The following is a 21170-nucleotide window of genomic DNA, read 5'->3' as shown; positions in this document are numbered from 1 at the left end:
TGAAAATGGGCAATAACTAAGATAATGTGACTCTAATAGAAAACATTGTCTAGATTAGTGACTATTATAGCTGGCAGAACATCTCAGTCACCCGAGGAATTTCTTAAATACATATTTATAGATGCCTCCTCTACAGACGTCTGGTGAGGGGGCTGGGGTAGGGTCTTAGAACTTGTATTTTTAAGTAGAATATGCCATAGATGATTCTAATTAATTTGGGATGTTCTGGCGTAAGTGATCCTCCTCTGTACCCAAGGCAGACGCAGTAGTTGTCCCAACATTGTTCTGGCATCAGCTGGGGAAAGGTGGAGAAGCAGTGGACTCTGCCTCAAGTTTTTACTTTTGCTAGCAAACGTGATCTAAAGATGAAATATTTACTTTCCAAAACGTCTTTAATTTTTAGACATTAAAAAAAATGAGATAAGGGCACCTGGGTGGTTCAGTCAGTTAAGTGTCCAACTCTTGATTTTGGCTCTGGTCATGATCTTGCAGCATTATGCGTTTGAGCCCCATGTCAGGCTCTGTGCTGACAATGCAGAGCCTGCTTGGGATTCTGTCTCTCTCCCTCCCCCATACATGCTCTGTCTCTCTCTCTCTCTCTCAAAATAAATAAATTTTAAAAATTGAGATAGAGCAGTATGAACAGACTTGAACATCTGAATCTTAACAAATTATGTACAAGATTTGTATGCTAAAAACTACAAAATACTGATAAAGGAAACCCAATGAAGAGCAAAATAAATGTAAAGACATATCATGTTCATTAAATGGAAGACTCAACATAGTAAAGATGCCACACTCCCCAAACTGATAAACAGATTTAACACAATTCTTATTAGTATTTCAGCAAGAAAATAGTTTGTATATTAGTTGATATGATTGAATTAATTTTCTTAGGTGTGATCATTGTATTGGGGCCAGATAGGAGAGTATCTTTATTCTTAAGAGATACACACTTAACTATTTAGAGATGAAAGGTCACGAAGTCTGCACTTTACTTTAAAATGGCTTAGCTCTAAAATAAAAGTCTACACAGATAATTATGTCAAAATAGTAACTAGTGACTCTATGTGAAGGGCACAGGAGTGTTTATTATACTAATCAACTTTTATGTAGGTTTAAAAATCTTCAAAATAAAAGATTTGGGTGGAGTTAATGACAGGTCACCTGAATATCCATATGGAAAAGAAATGAACTGTGACCCCCACTTTATACCATTAACAAAAATTAATTAGAGATGGATTATAAAGTTCAATATAAAAGCTAAAACTAAACTTTGAAGAAAAGGAATATCTTTATGATCAGCAGATAGGCAAAGATTACAAGAAAAAAAAGATTTCCTGTTGACAGTAAGCAATAAGCATAACAAAGGAAAAGATGGAGTCTTTAGACTTCATCAAAATACAAAACTGCTCATCAAAGACACTTCTGAAAATAAATAAGGTAGACACGGACTAGGAGAAAATATTTGCAAAAATATATCAGATCTTTGGTCAGGAAAAACTCACATTCAGAATATATAAAGAACTCTTACACCTCAGTAAAGCAAAAAGTGGGCAAGAGAATAGATGATTCATAAAGGAAGATAATATGCATAACCAATAAGCCCATGAAAAAGTGCTCAAACCAGTGGGGAATGCAAATGAAAACCACAATGAGATATCACCACACATCTGTCAAAATGGCTAAAATCAAAAAAGACTGACACCACCACATGTTTGCGGAATTGTGGAGCAGCTGGGACATATTGCTGGGGGAATATAAAATGGTACGGTCTTTGGGGAAAGTTTTGACTTTCTTATAATCACCTATCCTTTAACCTAGAAATTTCACTCCTTTATATTTATCCAAGAGAAACGAAAACAAATTCTCTACAACCCAGAGCTTTATTTACAATAGGCCCAAACTGGAAAAGACTCAAATGCTCATCAACAGGATGACTTGACAAATTGTGTTATATTCATACAAAACAATACTACTCAGCAAGATAAAAAGGAAAGAGCAACTACTTAGCAACAGAAGAACCTAGGGGCACCTGGCTGGCTCAATCAGAAGAGCATGAGACTCTTAATTGAAAGGTTGTGTGTTTGAACCCTATGTTGAGGGTAGAGATTACTAAATAAATAAATACTTTAAGTATTTACTTAGAGAGAGAGCAAGCAGGGGAGGGGCAGAGAGAGAGGGAGAGAGAGAATCACAAGTGGGCTCTGCAGTGTGCCTGACATGGGGCTCAAACTCACAAGCCGTGAGATCATGACCTGAGCTGAAATTAAGAGTCTGATGTTTGGCTGAGCCACCCAGGTGCCCCAAATTAATAAACTTAAAAAGAAAAGAAAAACCCTAGGTATAGGGGCACCTGGGTGGCTCAGTCGGTTGAGTGTCCAGCTTCAGCTCAGGTCATGATCTCGAGGTTTGTGAGTTCAAGACCCACATCAGACTCACTGCTGTCAGCCCTTCAGCACGGAACCCGCTTTGGATCCTCTGTCCCCATCCCTGCTTGTGCTCTCCCAAAAAAGAAAACAAAAAAACAAAAATTGAATTTAAAAAAACCCCTACATACAAAAAGTACATGCTGTATGATCCATTTATATGAAGTTCTAGAACAGAACTATGGTGAAGGAAAAATGAGAACAGTGGTTTCCTCTTGCGTCTTGGGGACTGGGGATTTTCTAGGCAATTTTATGAGGTGATGGAATGTACTGTATCTTGACAGGGGTGTGGGTTACATAGCTGCATCCACTTATCAAAAATTGGACAGTTAGAGGCCCCTGGATGGCTCAGTCGGTTGAGCATCCAACTTCTGTCAGGTCCTGATCTTGTGGTTCACAAATTCAAGCCCCATGTTGGGCTCTGTGCTGCCAGCTCAGAGTCTGGAGCCTGCCTCAAATTCTCTGTCTCCCTCTCTCTCTGCCCCTTCCCTGCTCACACTCTGTCTCTCTCAAAAATAAATAAATCTTAAAAAAAAAAAAAAACTTTTAAATAAAAAAATGTACAGTTTCTTGCATTTGAATGAATGTAAATTTGCTTTTGAAAGATCAGATGGAGGAGTGAAGGGGCACCTGGGTGGCTCAGTCGGTTAAGCATCTGACATTGGCTCAGGTCATGCATGATCTCATGGCTCATGGATTCAAGCCCCCTGCATCGGGCATTATGCTGACAGCTCAGAGCCTGGAGCCTGCTTCGAATTCTATGTCCCCCTCTCTCTGCACCTCTCCTGCTCAAACCCTATCTCTCGCTCTCAAAAATGAATGAATGAATGAATGAATAAATAAATAAATAAATAAATGAAAAGGAGGAGTGACGAGTAGGTGCAAATGAAAATGCCAGTTGGTGAAACCAGGTGACGGGTACAGCAGGGTTCACAATACTATTTTAACGTTGCACAAGTTTGAAATTCTCCACAATAAAAAGGAGGGGAAGTGGCCCCAGAGCCAGAGAAATTTGCGTTGGAATCTTACTCTCTTTCCATTCTAGCTGCAAGGTAACAGCCACGAACCTCTGTTTTTAACATCTGTAGATGAGAAATAAGGATAATAATCACATTTCAGGACAAGTAAGGATTAGGACTCCTGTTCTTTGGTGAAGGAGGTAGAGAGAGCCTCTTAGCCAATTAAATCAGTCTGGAGAAGGGCAAGTTCCAGGGCAGTAGAAAACTGAATGAGGTCTTGAATGACAGGATTAGTAACCCTAACCCAACAGACAATTGGAACCCACTAGATACTATATCCTAACCCAAATTTCAGAGTTCATACTGTAACTATTTTCAAATATTGCGAGAGAAATAGATGAATGATAAAAAGATAATTTATCATCCATTCTAAGATTATCTGTCCAAATCTAGAACCATAAGGAGACAATGAATTGAGTAGACTAAATGAAGACAGGGTCTCACAGCTCTTAATTGGGGAGCCGGTGAGGGTAAACATTGTAAGTCATTGATCAGACAGTTCTGTAGGTCCAAACTGGACCAGAGGATGGCAATATAAACATACAACGGGAAAGGCACTCAGTATGGTGAGAGTCGGTAGAATTTGGTAGACTGATAGGAAGAAAAACTTATAAGGAAAACCATGTTAGACTTTAGGCTTTGCCTAATTAACTTCTACTCATTCTCAAATCTTGAGTCATTTCCTTGAGGAAACCCTTGATCACCTCCCTCTCCCCAAGTTTTGATCTGATTCTCTTATTATACATTCACAGGACCATATTTTGTTACTTTGGAATATTGTTATCATAGTTTGTCATTGTTTGATACCAGCGTTCTCTCAGTAAGTTATATAAGAGAGGGTTTGAACTGGGCTTACTCGCCACTAACTTCCAAGTGTCAAAATTAGTGCCTGGCACAAAGCAGGTGTTCAATATTTGCATAATTCTTACACCAAAGAGGAAATTAAAACTGTTAATCAGACTACTTAAGAATTAAAGACTGAGAATATTATACTCTGCCCAGGATTGTGAACAAAGCTCTTCCCAGGGTAGAAACTCATAGCCTTAAGTCCTTTTACTTTTTTAAAATTTGTAATATAATTTATTGTCAAGTTGGCTAATATACAGTGTATACAGTATGCTCTTAAGTCCTTTTATTTTTTTAAAGAACTGAACATTGTATTCAAGACTTTAGTGGGGAAGAAGAAAAAAGTAATAACTTGAACGAAATTCAGTAGAACTAATCTTTTACTTAACAATTTTTTCATGTTTATTCTTGAGAGAAAGAGAAACAGAGCATGAGAATGTGTAGGGACAGAGAGAAAGGGAGACACAGAATCGCAAGCAGGCTCCAGGCTCTGGGCTGCCAGCATACAGCCTGATGTGTAGCTGAATCCATGAACCACCCATGAGCACAAGTGGAAGCTTAACACACTGAGCCACGCAGACGCCCCGGAACTAATTTTTGAAAAGGCCAATAAAATAGACAAATTACTGGCAAGGCTAACCAAGGGACAAAGAAAACCCCAATGCATAGCTTTTAGAATAAGCGATAGCACAACAGATAAAATAAATTTCAAATATGTTAGATTACTGTATACAGCTCTAAGCATATCAGGACATTTAAGTTAAACGGACGGTTTTCTAGAACAACTAAAAGGCCAAACATTGATTCAAAAAGAAGAAAATCTGAATAGTGTTCTAAACATAAGGAGTATATGAGAGTCCATCATACTGTCTACTCTTTTGTATGTTTTGATTTTTAAAATAAAATGTTTAAAAAATATGCATTCCCCTCTCTGGCCATAACTACATTTGCTCAGCACCTGTCATACATAAAACTGGCCGACAGCGTCTGCGCTCCACTAGCCTGAGAGCAGCTGTCTAGCAAGTAAGTCAAATGACACACGGGAAATGTCCAACACTCAGAGAAGGGGCTCAGATTCACCCAACTAGAGTCGAGGTTACACGTAGGTGCCTGAACGCAGTTTTCCCTCACGCAGAGTGCAACGCGCCTGCGCAGGATACAGACTGCACCGCCCACAGCTCGGGGACGGAAGCACCAGAGCCCCGAGCCACGTGGTCGAGAGCGGAGGTGGGCGGAGCGCGCGCGACGTGCTGCCGCGTCCTCCCCAGCTGAATGGGCGGCGGCGGCGGCGGGGCGTGTGTGTGTGTGTGGCTGAGGCTGCTGCTCACCAGGGACGCAGAGAGTGCATGCCTCTCCCAGGTCGGACTGTGAAGCGGGCGAGGACGGGGAGGCGGCGGAGGAGGGGAGGAGCAGCCGGAGACAGACTGGGCATCCCTCTCGGGGGCTTAAGGGCCCCGGCTCGGCCGTGGTTATGGCATCGCTTGCGGACCGAATGCGAGGCAACGGGCGCATTGCCGCTGGGCTCCTGCTCAACCTGCTGGTGTCCATCTGCATCGTGTTCCTCAACAAATGGATCTATGTGCATCACGGCTTCCCTAACATGAGCCTGACCCTGGTGCACTTCGTGGTCACCTGGCTGGGCTTGTACATCTGCCAGAAACTGGACATCTTTGCCCCCAAGAGTCTGCCGCCTTCCAAACTCCTCCTCCTGGCCCTCAGCTTCTGTGGTTTCGTGGTCTTCACTAATCTCTCTTTGCAGAACAACACCATAGGTACCTATCAGCTGGCCAAGGCCATGACCACGCCGGTCATCATAGTCATCCAGACCCTCTGCTACAAGAAGACCTTCTCTACCAAAATACAGCTCACGCTGGTGAGTAGCTTCAGCTTCGCAAGGCGCACCTTTTAACAACTCACCTCCTCCTGGACCGTCTTTCTCCCCGGGAAATTTGAATGTTTAACCTTGCGCCAAGCTCTTTCCAGTCATCTTGAAATGCACAGATGAGTCATCTGTGAGCTTGTGAACTTCAGGCTTATTTGGGAGAGGTGAAAAAAGTCATCTTGGCACTCTCTTGGGCTCTTGGCCCAGAAGAGTGTGCCTGTGTGAGCTTTAATAACTGCTGTTTGGTGGAAATCCTTAAATGCTGTGATTGGTAAGAAAAGGACACTGGGTTTCATTATGCAATTCAGTGTATCAGAATATCTGCAAAATCTCAAACTGAAAAATGGCCCTCCTTCGACCCAGAGGTATCGAACCCTGTATGAATTGACGTTAAGGGTTCTGCATAAAATTATGTCTCCAAATATGTTTGCAGTGACATGCTGCAGAGGTTTCTGTGTCCTTAAATAAAAGGAGAAGATAATTTTCGCACTTAATGACTTACAGTTTTTAAATTCTTAATGCTTTTGCTATATGTTCATGCTTATATGTTGTTTAGACACTAGTCTTGAGAATCCATTTACTCCTGTGTGCATACACGTTGTATGCCTTTGTTGCAGATTGCAGGGCATTGCCTCATTATCTTACCTAGAATTTTAAATAGAATTAAATATGAACGTAAATATAAATTAACAGATTTCACTTTGAGGAAATCGGTTTAACCGTTTTTCAGATGGAAAAAAAATTATAGAGGTTCATCGTTTCCCCGTGATGCTTTTATGACTAACTTTGTAAGACAACGTGAAAGGAATACTAAACTTGTGTCTCATGAATTTAATCTGAACAACATTTACCTCTTTTTCTTTACAGATTCCTATAACTGTAGGTGTAATCCTAAATTCTTATTACGATGTGAAGTTTAATTTCCTTGGAATGGTGTTTGCTGCTCTTGGTGTTTTAGTTACGTCCCTTTATCAAGTGGTTGGTAATTTTTTTTTTCTTTATGTGCCTTTTTAGCAGATTTCATAAATTTTGAAGCTGTATCCCAAGGTTTAGAAAATACAGTATAGAGACAATAGACTGTTGGGAAGAAAGCGTAATTGCATAAATTGTCTGACTCAAGGTGAAGAGAAGAAAGGAGACAGAGAAACTTGGGTGTATGATGCTCACCAAATTGCTACCTACTTGTTGTAAGTGTATAATACCCATGCTTGACAGTCTGAGTTTGGGGTGATGCTATATTATTATCTGGGAAATCTTTATAAAATGAGTCCCTAAGACTTTGTTCTTGAGACTGAAAGATCATTGGTTAAATTTTTGATTTACTCTTTAATTATTAAGATTACTATGAAGGAATGAGTACATTTCCAAAATTTGAACAGGAGAGGAAAATTTCAGATTTATAAATCTTTGCCTCAAAACATCTGCTGCTGCTACAACTTGTATATCAGTTTCCAATAGTTTGTCTATATCAGTATTCTATAGCAATGGGTATTTCACTTCTTGTACTAGAGCCGCGCAGTGCGTTGCCTTCAGCAGGCGTTCCTTAAAAATTTGTGCCTGGATTCACTTGCTTCATTACCATTAAGTCTCAACAAGTATGTGTTTTGTTTCTTATATACTGGGGAAAAGTAACTTGGGGTAGGGTGCAGTGAAACAGTATTTTCTCTATACTGAAAACCTTGGCCTGGAGATTCTGGGTGAGCCTGCACGGGGTGTCAAAGCCAAACAGTGTAACCAGTTTACCTTTTTCACATGTATCTTCTGGTTATAAACTAAGGCATTCTTGTTGTGAATGTTATCAATTTACTAACACAGCCTTAGCATCTGAAGCTTTCTAGTACTGACCAAGAAATACTGTTATGTGAAAATTCTGGGGTGGAGGACATTGGTAAGTGGCAAGAGGTAGTGTTAATAAGAGACCGGTGGCATGAAAGGAAAGAGCACCCACGCAGTGCTGTCACTGGTCGCCAAGATACTGTGTCTTTCACTACAGAGAGTAATCAGAGAAAGTTCGGCGTTGTGCTTTAAGAAGGTTGTATTTAGGTATACTTCAGTGAGTTTAAATTTTGTTACTAGAAACAGTAAGTGAACATTCCCATTCATCTTTTTTGTTAAACTGACTTTTTGTGACCCAGTAGGGATTAAGTGTTTATTAAGTATAGCAAGGAATTTTATTTACCGAACGTCAGGATTTCTTGTGCTCCTTACACATAATTTCAGTTCAGAGTATTCAGTGTCCCTGCCAATATGACCATTTTTGTTCCCACAAGTCTCAAAATTGCTATAGATCAGAATCAGAGGATTCTGTATCCCTCAGGCACATTTGAAATGGGATTGACCAAGGAATGATTGTGCACAGACTAACAGGCAGAGTTTTCTATTATTAGTAAACAGTAAATTAGTGCTGTTAAGGAATAGGGATATTCCACCCAGAAATTCATTTCAGAGACAGTTGTAGTTTCCCATTGTATCCGGGTATAATTTCTAAGCTATTTCTGCTTATACTGCAAGGGCATTGAAACGAGTTAAAAGATGAGTGATTGGGCATTAGCTTTAGTTGCGGGAAGACCGTTGACTCACTTATTCATTCAGCAGACATTTCTTATGCTTGTTGCTCAGCCTCGAAGATACAGAGATGAAAAGCAGCTGTAATGCCGCATTGTAGAAGCACATGTAGACAGCCGATTCCCAGTAGGATAGCTCAGGGTGTGGGCAAGGTTCTGAGGAACTCCAAAGAGGAAGTGGCTGTTCTACAAGGGAGTGGTGAGGTAAGACTTTACGGACAAGTTAACGATTGAAATGGGCCCACAGGAATCTGCTTAGCAGAGAAATACAGCGGCGGTCTTTCTTTGCAGTGATGTGTGAAAGTACAGAGCGTTTTTGGAGAATGTGGTTTATTTGGTGAGACTCTTGTTGCGCTGTGGAAGGACAAGGCTGAGGGGTGGGTGAGACCGGATGGCACTCTTGGATGTCCTGCCCTTTATCCTGCAGGTGCTAGGAAAGGGGTTTAGATAGGGGAGTGACTTGCTTGTCCCCTGTGTTTCAGAAAACTAACTCTGGTGGCAGTGAAGGGTGCGTAGGAGGGGGACAAAGTGTGAAGGCAGAGCAATTAGGAGGCTCTTCATGGCTCAGGAGGAAGACGGGAAGGCACTGAACAGACAGTGGTAGTTGACCCCGACCCCAGAAACCCTTTGGAGAAGGAATCCGCAAGACCTGACCGAACGTGGAATGAGGAAAGTAAGGAGTCTCATCCTTGGGGGAGATTATGTCTTTAATCATGGGAGCAACACAGGAGGAGCTAATTTGGGGAAGTGAGTACTGAGCTGGTTTTAAAACAGTCCCTGCAGATTGTGCGAGTGAAGGTGTCCGGCAAGCTGTGGAAGTTGAGGATGCCCTGAGAAGGAGCTCAGAGCTGGAGATGTCTTCGGGTGTAAGTGACATCAGTCAGGGAGAGAAAAGGAAAAAAAAAAAAAAAAAGGTCAGACACCTACCTTAAAAATAGTAAATGGAGGAAGAGGTAAGTGAGTGCAGATCAGAAGTCAGGTTCTTCCGAGAGAAACTTGGCAGCTGTGTCGAGAGCCCCCACAGGAAGAGGGCAGGGGGTGGCCATTGGGTGTGGCCGTTGGAGGTGATGGTGCCGTTTGGGAGAGCAGTTTCGTTCCCGGTGGGCAGAAGCCAGGGTGCGCTGCAGTGAGGGAACGTGGAGCCCCTGAGAGTTGCCACCATTCCAGGCGGTTCTATGCCAGAGACCCGCACCTGCCTCGTGAGGCCGCTACGAGAACCGAGAACCGAGGGGTGGGCACCCGTGCTCTGCACTCATTTTTGCTCTCTGCGGCACCCCCGGGGAGCGGGCAGCAGAAGAATCAATTCTTTGTCCTTCATAGCCACAGAAGACTCTTAGTGAAGGCTGGCAAGAGTGTGTTTCAAATTTCCTGCTCTTCTATTTTTGTCTTGGTGAATTTCTATAGACTTCGTGTTTATGTAACAGGATACCCAGATCTGCAGGAAAAAGAATTCTGTAGGAGCAGTTATTCAGAAGCCTGGCTGTTCTTCGCCAGATCTGATTCAAACGGTCCTGTCAAGCTTTCTTGAAAGCCTCCTTTTTAGTCATATTTGTGAAACATTTTGAGGGCTGATGGGATTTGAGGTTTCGAGGTGTTGGTTCTCCTGAATGATGTAGTCTTTGAACAGGGTTTGTGACTATCTAATTTCTTCAAGTGTATCACTGGGGGGTTACCCACAGAAAGATCAGTCATAAAGAGGAAAATTCCTTCTGCCATTCAGTGGTTTTCGAAAGTGGATGAAAAGACTTCACATACTTTTCTAGCTACAACACTGGCAGCCGCCTGGGACCGCTGAGGTACCTGGCAAGCCCTAAGTAGTGTGCCCTGCCCGTCCAGTCTTTTCTCGGGGGGCCAGTTTTAGAAAGAAGTGAAGTCTAACACTGCATCTCAGTTCCTGCTTCTCACCTAAATCTCCATTCCTGTCTCTTTCCCAAGATCTCTGATACTCCTGGGCCCCTGCATGAATTATATTGACTTTCCCCCATGTACTAGGGTTGGCAGGGAAGAGAGAATTTTTTCTCTTCAAAACTGAGAAGAAAATAGATTGTTACATGTTGAATTTTTTTTAATTTTTTAATGTTTATTTATTTTTGAGAGAGAGAGAGAGAGAGACAGATAGACAGACAGAACATGAGTGGGGAAGGGGCAGAAAGCGAGGGAGACGCAGAATCTGAAACAGGCTCCAGGCTCTGAGCTGTCAGCACAGAGCCCGACACGGGGCTTGAATCCACGAACCGTGAGATCATGACCTGAGCCGAAGTCACACACTTAACTGATGGAGCTGCCTAGACACCCCGTCACATATTGAATTTATAAAGCTCCTTTCATCCAAGGTGCTTAAAGGACATTTGTATATATAATGATCTTTGGCGTCAAGTAGAACAATCAGGGGTTTCTTTCCTCTTCCTCGGGGCTCCGCATCCCCATCCCTGTGACTAGAGTTGTATCTTTTGTTTACTAAGTGATGCTACGTTTTTCTATCTAACTTGTTTCATCTCCTAATTTTCAGTGGGTAGGAGCCAAACAGCATGAATTGCAAGTGAACTCGATGCAACTCTTGTACTACCAGGCTCCGATGTCCTCCGCCATGTTGCTGGTGGCCGTGCCCTTCTTTGAGCCTGTGTTTGGAGAAGGAGGAATATTTGGCCCCTGGTCAGTTTCTGCTTTGGTAAGTTCTAATTGTCATGGTGCCTAAGAAACAAAATAATCCTCCCTCTGCTAGTAAGTGTGATTTTCAGGTTTCAGAGCATGAGCTCAGATCCGCTCTCACATTTATCTGTATAATCACCCTTTAAGGGAAGCAAGCTAAGGATTATTTTTCAGATGAAGAAACCCAGGTACTGTGTGTGTGTGTGTGTGTGTTTATATACATGGTTACCATGGATTCCTTCTCCCCAGCCCTCCTCCCCATATACATTCTGCATTTCGTTCCTGGTCTCTGCCCCTTGAGGTGAGTCCTATTAACATTCTCATGTGTGTTCTTATATATTTTTCTCTGTGCCGTACACACCCATGTAAACACAATATGCGTATACCTGTATCAATGTAAATTACACATTTCATTTACAAAAGTGGGATTGTAACATAAATAATTTTCTGTATCTTGCTTTTCTTACTTAATATCTCATGCAGATCTCTCCAGCTCATTCTTTTCAGGGTCTGTAAAATAGATCTAGTTCTTGACCACTCTGAACAGTGTTGTAGTAAACATCCTTATACATATGTCTTTAGGAGCTGGTACTTTTTCCCTTTGGAATGGAGTCCCAAGAGTAGAACTGCCAGATCAAAGGGATATGTACTTTGGGGACATTTTAAGTTAGAAAGTATGATCCCCCTGCTTAGGGAAGGAATTTCTGCCTCCCCCAACTTGAACCTTTGGAATGCCGTCAGTGGAAAAGTCTTGTTTGTTGGTGCTGGTAACTTATCAAGCTTGGATAGCCCTTACTCTGTTCCAAGAAGTAGTCCAACACTTTGCAAATATTAACTTATTTAATCCTCACATTTTGCTTTTTAATTCTACTTTATTAGGTGGATACTATTATTCTCCTCATATTTTGGATATACAATGAAGAAGCTGAGGGACAGAGTTAAGCTGTTGATTCACGATCCCCCAGCCAGTAAGCTGAGGCAGAGCTGGAGTCCAGGCATGCTAGCTCCGGGACCTCTATTCTTTTTTTGTTGTTGTTTAATTTAATTTTTTAATTTTTGAGAGAATGAGACAGTGTGAGTGGGGCAGTGGCAGAGAGAGAAGGAGACACAGAATCCAAAGCAGGCTCCAGGCTCTGAGCAAGCGTTCAGCACAGAGCCCCGCGTGGGACTTGAACTCATGAACTGTGAGATCATGACCTGAGCCGAAGTCAGACACTCAACCAACTGAGCCACCCAGGTGCCCCAAGAACCCCTCTTCTTAAGTGCTCTGCTGTGCTCCCTGTGAGCAGAATACTGGTTGTTTCAATGCGTAGACTTTGGCATATAACCTTTCTTCCACAGTAGAAATCCCTTGACCATCTCTCAAATAATATTTCCTTTTAATTTATTTCTAGCCATCTTGGTTACCTGGTCTTCAAATTTAGTGCAGCTTAGAGACCTTAAACTAGAAGGAGGGGGCTTTATGCAGTAGACCCTCTGACCGATTCAAAACAGAGAAAAGCAGCAGAAAGCTCCCCCTCCCCAAAAGTCAGAGGAACTAAGACCATAGCAGTCGCAGTCCATTTAATATGAAACAGTCACTTTCATTCCTTAATGTCCCTAGAGGGCATCATTGCCTCAAAGTAAAGCATGTAGTTGTGTTTTTAATGATATGCCAAGTCATCAGGAATTATGTATGTAACCTTCAACTCAATAAAATTAACAATAGTATATTTCTAGAAGGGGTTTTTAAGAAGCCCCTGTAGCCAAATGGATAAGGCAGTGGCCTCATAACTAATACTTTTTAAAAAATTTTTAATGTTTATTTTTGAGAGAGGGAGAGAGAGAGAATGTGCAACAGGAAAGGGCAGAGAGAGAGGGAGACACAGAAGGTGAAGCAGGTTCCAGGCTCTGAGCCGTCAGCATAGGGCCCAACATGTGGCTCGAACTCTCAAACCGTGAGATCACGACCTGAGCTGAAGTCAGAAACTTAATGGACTTAGCCACCCAGGTGCCCCATAACTAATATTTTATCTAAATTCTGTTATTTTAGAAATAGAAAATGACTTTATAACTTTTTAAATACAATTGTGGGAAGTGTTTGGACAGATGTCCTATGTGCAGACATGGTACAGCCACTCTGTCCCCTGTCCTCAGCCAGGTTGGCTTATTCACATCCCATGCACAGCCTTGTGTTCTCATGCCTCTGTGCCTTGGCCCCTACTGTTCCCTCTGCTTGGAACCCCACCGCTGCTTCTTCCTCGAATCTGTACATATGTTTAAGATCCAAACAGTCATTCCCTATCCCAGCCCCAAATGACATCTCCTGCCTAGAGATTCATATAAAACCTGTTGTATGTTTGCCTGGCAGGCTCGAGACTCTTTTTTCTGTTTCCTGAGCTCACTCTCTTTGATGTGGTTAGAGAGAGAGGTAGCATAGAGTCAGTGACCTACAGAGACTTCAGAATCAGGCTGCCCTGGGCTTAAATCTCAGCCCTGCCACTGTGTGATAGAAGACAAATCACTTTTCCTCTCTGTGCTCACCTAGAAAAAGGGAGAGTATTTCACTACCTCATGAGCATTTGTGAGGATTAAATGAATTAGTACATGTAAAACATTTAGGACAATTCTTGGCATATAGTGAGTACTATGTAAGTGTAAGCTATGACTATCACGATTTTTATTATGCCCTGAAGTGGTTTTTAAGCCCCTTGAGGACAAGACCCTACTCTCTTCCTCAGAAGGTATGGCCTAGCTTTATAGATAGCCAGTGGATTCTTATTGATTTAATTTAAATAAGATTATATATGAGCAATTCATTTGAAAAAACTCTGGAAAGGATATGTGTAAAGGTATTAACAGTGGGGATTATAAGAAGTCCTTATATGCTTTTTGCTTATCTTTGTTTTCTGATTTTTCTATAAGGAGTATGTATTACTTTTATAACTAGAAATTATTACAGAATAATTTTTCTTTAGATGGATAAGAAGAATGAACCTGGAAGTTCACATTCAGAGGCAGGATGTTGTTGTTGAATTTTTCATTGCATTTTGTAGACAAAATTGCATTTCTGAATACTATTCATTCTGCTCTTTTACCCTCAATTCTTGTGTCCCTAATGGATTCTTCTAAAAATCTTGTTCTTAATGGTTGTTATTTACATTTTTAGAAATGCCTAATCAAATGTATTTTTACTTGATGACTGTAATGATTGCAACTGCTTTACATTAATGATTCTGTGGGTTTGTTTGTAGCTTATGGTGCTGCTGTCTGGAGTAATAGCTTTCATGGTGAACTTATCAATTTATTGGATCATTGGGAACACTTCACCAGTCACGTATCCTTTTCCTAGTAACTTACAAATGAATCATCTTATATTTTCTATAACTGTCACATACATTTCCTTCTAGGAGTCTTGCACTAACTATTGCGTGGCCTCCTTTGAGTAGATAGACTTATCTTTAGTCTTTACTGTATCTTTCCACTCTAGACTCTATGGAAACTTAAAGAAATGTGAGCTAGGAAAATGTGTTAGTTTTCGGTATCATGAATGCTTTTAAATTTTCTTAAGTAGTAAATGACCTTTTCCCTTATCAAAATTAACATAGAGCACCAATCCTTGCACATAGTGGAGTTAAATAAATATTTGTTGAGTGAATAATGGAGTGGACACCAGGGTTTAAAATTACTTTATAGTAATAAAGTAGGGGTACATCTAATCCAAAAACAAAAAATAATTTCTGACCATTGACATACGACTCTTGTACATGCTTTTGTATTTATTTGGATATTGGTGTACCTATTTTTCTCAATATTACTTTCAATCAAGAAATGAAACAGGCCTTGAAGAAATGAATCTGAATGATTAGCATTTTGCTTGTTCTGTTTCTCTTCTCATTTATCTCTGCCTCCACTCTTTTCTTTTTTTTTAATGTTTATTAGTTTTGAGAGAGAGACAGAGACAGAGAACAAGCAGGGGAGGGGCAGAGAGAGAGGGAGACACAGAATTGGAAACAGGCTCCAGGCTCTGAGCTGTCAGCACAGAGGCCCGCACGGGGCTCTAAGCCACAGACCGCAAGATCATGACCTGATCTGAAGTCAGCTGCTCAACCTACTGAGCACCCTAGGCGCCCCTCCCTGCCTCCACTCTTAAGCAAATGCAAAGGATTTCCCAGGGGCACCTGGGTCACTCCATTGGTTAAGCATCTGACTCTTGAGTTCTGCTCAGGTCATGAAATCATAGTTTGTAAGTTCAAGCCCCATGTCAAGTTCTGCACTGACAGTCGGAGCCGGTTTAGGATTCCCTCCCTCCCTCCCTCCCTCCCTCCCTCCCTCCCTCTCTTTCTCTCTCTCTCTCTCTCAATAAATAAACTTTTAAAAAGTATTAAAAAACAATGCACTGAAAGAAAGAAAAAAGGATTTCCCCAAATGAGAAGTAATTTAGTAACATTATATCCGAATATGTTGATTTATTTAAATGAGTGAACACTGAGATCCCAGCAAAGTAAAAAGGCGACATATTTGCCAACTATCAATAAATACCAACAAGTTATAATAAGAATAATATTTTTATTTTTATTTTAATGTTTTATTTTTTTTTTTTGAGAGTGTGCTACCAAGGGAGGTGCAGAGACAGAGGGAGACAGAGGATCCGAAGTGGCGTCTGCCCTGATAGTAGAGAGCCTGATGCGGGACTCGAACTCATGAACCGTGAGATCATGACCTGAACCAAAGTCAGATCCTCAATTGACTGAGCCTCCCAGGCGCCCCAAGAATAATATTTTATTATTATTTAAAAAATTTTTTTAAACGTTTATTTATTTTTGAGACAGAGAGAGACAGAGTATGAGCAGGGGAGGGTCAGAGAGAGAGGGAGACACAGAATCTGAAACAGGCTCCAGGCTCTGAGCTGTCAGCACAGAGCCCGATGCGGGGCTCGAACCCACAGACCGCAAGATCATGACCTGAGCCGAAGTCAGATGCTTAACTGACTGAGCCACCCAGGCGTCCCCCAAGAATAATATTTTAAAGAACCAACACTAAATAAATATTTTGTTTGCACCAGGTGCTATTAGAAAGAAACACCTAAGGTGTATTAGGCATCAAACTCTAAGAGCAGCTCTGTGAGGTAAATTCTATCATTTTATTTTGCAGAGGAGGGAACAGAAGTGCAGAGAGGTTAAGTAACTCACTTACAGTCCTATGTGTAGTATCCAGATTTGAACCTATGGCAGTCTAGTCCCAGAACTTGTGCACACCATGCTGCCAAATCAAGGCATTTGATGATGTGCCCTGGTTAAGAACATTCATTCATTTAGCAAATATTTATTGAACAATCCACTGTAAATCGTGCATTGACTTAATAAGTATTTACATAATGTATATCTACACTATGCTCGGCACTGGGGATATAATGGTGAACCAAATAGACAAAAACCTTTGTTCTCACAGGTTTCAATCATGGCGAGGAAGACTATAAACAAGAAAATATTTAACAGACACATATACAGTGTTAGATAGTGCTAAGTGCCGAGGAGAAAATGTAGAGCCAGAAAGAGGATCCTAAATGCTGGGGCCTGGGTTGAAGCCTGGGAGGGGGTAGTCAGGAAGGCATTCACAGAAAGGGAATTTGTAAGTGAAGACCTGAAGGAAATGACGTCGCCCCATGCAGATTGGGATGAAGAGCGTTCAGGCAGTGAGAGGCCCTGGGGAAACAAGGAAGCCTTGTAGAGTTGCAGCAGGGAGAGTACAGGGCGGAGAATAGTAAGGCTCTGAGAAGAACAGGGCGCCCGGCTGAGCAGAGCTTTTACATACAGACCGAGGCTCCAGGTGAGATGGGAAGCCTTTGGGGCTTGGAGCAGAAAAATGACATGATTATACTTACATTCTAATAGAATCAGTCTGGGAGGCTGTGTTGATAACAGACTGAAGCAAGGTTTTTCAACATCAGTGTTGTTGACCTTGGGGGCTCGACAGTCCTCTGTGGCAGAGGCCTTTCCTACACGTTGTAGGATGGTTAGCAGCATCCTGGCTTCTATCCACTAGATGCCAGTAGCTTCTCTTTTCCCCAAGTATGATGGCCAAAAATGTGTCCGGACCTTTCTGGTGGCAAAATCACCCTGGTCGAGAACCACTACACTAAAAGACGCAAGAGAGAGTCTGAAGAAATAATGGTGGTTTGGTGCCAGGATGAAAGCAGTGCATATGGTGAGAAGTGATCAGATTCTGGGTATATTTTCAAGTGGCACCAATAGGTTTTGCTGACAAATTGGATGTGGACAATAGGAGAGGCAGCAGGTTGGCTCACATGGTTTTGGCCTGAGTACCTGGTAGAATGGCGATGGCGCTGCCATCAACTGAAATAGGACAGCCCAAAGGAAGCTCTGGGGTAGGGACTTGTGAGTAGAGCAAGTCTGAGAGGTTCAGGATCGAGGTTCTCAGACGCATATATTCCAGACATAGTTGTGTGTTGTGTGTAGATGTGTAAAGCAGTGGGGCTGGTTGAGATTACCAAAGAAACAGGTAGAAGAAGAGCTGCCCAGAGATGGAGTCCCTGGTCAGGTCAGCATTTACTCCTTCACACGTGAGAGGAGCTGGCAGCAGAGGCTGAGGAGGAGTGACTGAGGGAGGGGAGGGAAGTGATTCAGACCCCAGGAGAGGAGAAGGGTTCAGCCATGCTGGCAGGTTAAGTCAGGGCAGGCTGGGAATTGAGGAAGGGCTTGGTAAGGTGGGGACCCGGATGTTCTGACGAGAGCTTTCTGAGTGTCAAGATGAAGGCCCGACTAGAACAGAGGACAATCAGAGAAGGGAATCAGAAATACCAGGTATCCACCGTTCCTTTTTTATTTAATTTAATGTATTTGTTTTGTTTTGTTTTGTTTTGTTTTACCTCACAGGAGAATGTCTTTAAATTTGCCTCCCCTCTAGTATAAACATCTTCCACAGATCACGAACGCCTTAAAAAGAGAGGCTGAGGAGTAAGGCAACACTGACGTGTTAGAGCCAGCGCACTTTGAAATGGCTCATAATGGGAAACGAAGCATGTCTTGTGGTGGTTACAAGTAATGTCCTGGGGAAGACCCTCTGCCTTTCAGGAAATCACTTCTAGTGGTGCAGGCGGGCACTCTGGTGACACAGCCTATGTCCTCCTGCCCGGAACGAGATTCTAGGCTGCTTGGCTGGCCCCACATCGGGGACCAGAGCCCAGGTTTTGAGGTCAGACAGACCCAGGCCCAGTGGCCCACCCACCGTTCCCTGTGCGCCTGAGCCGGTTGTGAGCGCTGTCCGCTGTCACTGCCCTCTCGGGAACCGGGGGGGGGGGGGGGGGGGGGGGGGGGGGCGAGGGGAATAACGTCTATGGCGTTATAGCTCTTCTGTTAGCGTTACTGGAAGAGTCGCTGGGTACCCATCAAACATCTGAAAAAATAGTGAAGTCCTCATTTATGTGGAAAAAACAAACATAAAATACAGTAAGAATAACTCTTAAAGGAGTGAGGTACATGTGTTTAATTTGTTTTTTAAGAACAGTGATTTGGAAACCCCTAATCCAGCAGCACTTTACTGCTGGCCACGCACCAGACTAGAACATGGACTTGGAGTTAAATCGACCCATCCATGTTTGGACTGCAGCTCTGCCTCTTACTAACTCTGCGATCTAAGTTACTTGAAATCCATGAGCCCCGACAGTTGTAGGACAGGAAGAGTGATACTGTGGTGAAGGTAAATGTCATGCTTAATACAGTGGGGTGACCCACACATCTAGCATAGCGCCTAGCATGTCATTGGTGCTCTGTCTTACGCCCTGTACCATCTCTGTTTCCCTCCTAAACTGAGGCGTACTGGATGTGTCTACCTTGAGTCTGGTCTCTGGGGCCACACACATCTCCCCTCATTTGTTTGCCAAGGGAGGTTTATTAGAAATAGCACTATAAAATATAAATGGCTCGGCAAAATATCTTCTCTGTACCTTGTTCTGAATTCCTTTTGCAACCTTACTGTATAGCCCCTTTTGTCTTCTTTGGGGAGAGGGAGAGGGAGGGTTGAGCAGCACCCTGTCACTGTTGCTGAAGCCTACCGAAGGACTGATCCAGACCGAAGTTCTTGTTTCTCAGATTGGGGGGCCAATTCAGTCCATGCTCCACAAGGGTCTTCTAGCCGCAGGAAGGCTTTGCTTCGTATGTATGTACATGCGTGTGTGCGAATATGACATCTAGCTTGTTTTTCCTTCTCTGTGTGTGTGTGTGTGTGTGTGTGTGTTGTGAGTGTGACTAGAACAGGCTGGCTTGTCGGGGTTTTTATCCTTATCCACAAACCTCAGCTATAACATGTTTGGACACTTCAAGTTCTGCATTACTTTATTTGGAGGATATGTTTTATTTAAGGACCCATTGTCAATTAATCAGGGTCTTGGCATGTTATGCACGTTATTTGGCATTCTCGCTTATACCCATTTTAAACTCAGCGAACAGGAAGGAGGTAAGAGTAAATTGGTACAGCGTCCTTAATTGGGTTTCGGTGGAGAAAAGAAAGCCATCCCAAGAAGATCAAAGATGTTAACTGTGCAAGTTACTTTCAAAGAAGAAGAAAAATTATATTGCCCAATTTGTTGAATGATGGTTTACAAGAAGAAACACAAAGGAAACTTTGTTGATAAATACAGCTTTCTCTTTTAGAATACCTCTAAACCAATGGCCCATGCTTCCTTTCAAAGATAGATAATACGAAGTCTATAGCATGGTTTGGTTATACCAAATGAAATACATGAAATTAAAGTTCTGTAATAGTTACAAAGACATCCATATCACTGTGCTACAGATGTGTCACGGTTTTTAAGTGTTCCAGCCCTTCTAAGACACAGAGGACTCCTCTCCTTGCTCAGGGGTGGCCCACAGTGTGAGCTCTTTTATAATTTCAGCCAAAGTATTCAAGTCGGAAGTTAAATCTAGCATTCCTGTTTTAGCTGGTTTAGTATAACTTCCTGATTATTTAACTTACAGAAATGAAATATCATGGGGTGCTTGGGTGGCTCAGTCGGTTGAGCGTCCGACTTCAGCTCAGGTCATGATCTCACGGTTTGTAGGTTCGAGCCCCATGTCGGGCTCTGTGCTGACAGCTCAGAGCCTGGAGCCTGTCTTTGGATTCTGTGTCACCCTCTCTCTCTGACCCTCCCCAGCTCATGCTGTCTCTATCTCTCTCTCAAAAATAAATAAAGCATTTTTAAAAGAAAAGAAATGAAATATCATCTGTAAAAAACAAAGTATAAGAAAGAAGACCACGAGACAATCCAATTCTAAAAGTACCATATTCCTGATGGAAAACTGATATGAGAAGTTATATGGTATCCAGAAAACTACAGTTGCTGCCGGTATCCTCTTATCTCTGAGCTCTCGTGAACGCTAGGAACGCTATGTGAAGTTAAAAAACAGAATAGCTCCATGTTGAAGTAGTCCAAAGAGAAGACTCTAGATGGAATTGAGCAGGTGTCTTATCCCATTCTCCTGGTCTCTTTGAGCCTCTCATGTTGGTAATTTCCTAACACCCCCTTCCTGCTGTCACTCCCTACTACCCACATTGGAGGCATCTGTAGAGCTTCCTCTGGCATTGAAGGGTTTGCAGTGAACTGTGTTCAGTCTTTCTACAGTGGCTGAGGAAAATTTTCATGCAACAAGTCAGGGCAAATACTATCCAAACATTCTGCAGAAACTTGATGAAAATATGAGGAAAGATTTTTAAAGAAAAGTAGTAGAATAATAAATATTTAACCAGTTCTATTAGTTTTTAACGTTTTTTTTGTTTTTTTTTT

The 21170-nt window shown here is 42.2% G+C and overlaps 1 protein-coding gene across 2 annotated transcripts; it reads left to right on the top strand.

Moving 5' to 3' along the window:
- The first annotated feature begins 5582 nt into the window (after window positions 1–5582).
- SLC35E3 (solute carrier family 35 member E3) lies at window positions 5583–20160 on the top strand. 2 transcript variants are annotated; one of them, XM_039245638.1, is made up of 5 exons: window positions 5583–6167; window positions 7044–7154; window positions 11250–11408; window positions 14623–14705; window positions 19686–20160. In XM_039245638.1, the coding sequence occupies exons 1-5, from the start codon at window positions 5766–5768 to the stop codon at window positions 19870–19872; spliced, it is 942 nt and encodes a 313-aa protein (XP_039101569.1). In that variant the 5' UTR covers window positions 5583–5765; the 3' UTR covers window positions 19873–20160. The 2 variants fall into 2 exon arrangements, with proteins under 2 accessions (XP_039101569.1, XP_039101570.1); XM_039245639.1 differs by lacking the exon at window positions 7044–7154.
- Window positions 20161–21170: the final 1010 nt, after the last annotated feature.

This window comes from Hyaena hyaena, unplaced genomic scaffold (genome assembly GCF_003009895.1).
Source record: "Hyaena hyaena isolate Hyena2069 unplaced genomic scaffold, ASM300989v1 scaffold_262, whole genome shotgun sequence".
NCBI lineage: Eukaryota > Metazoa > Chordata > Mammalia > Carnivora > Hyaenidae > Hyaena > Hyaena hyaena.
The sequence above is the reverse complement of the archived record's forward strand: the minus strand, read 5'-3'. Positions and strand labels throughout refer to the sequence as shown.

Coding starts and splice junctions, on each gene's coding strand:
- SLC35E3 (XM_039245638.1), top strand. CDS start 5,766: ATGGCATCGCTTGCGGACCGAATGCGAGGCAACGGGCGCATTGCCGCT. Junction 7,155..11,249: donor TTACGTCCCTTTATCAAGTG/GTTGGTAATTTT, acceptor CCTAATTTTCAG/TGGGTAGGAGCCAAACAGCA. Junction 14,706..19,685: donor GGGAACACTTCACCAGTCAC/GTATCCTTTTCC, acceptor CACAAACCTCAG/CTATAACATGTTTGGACACT.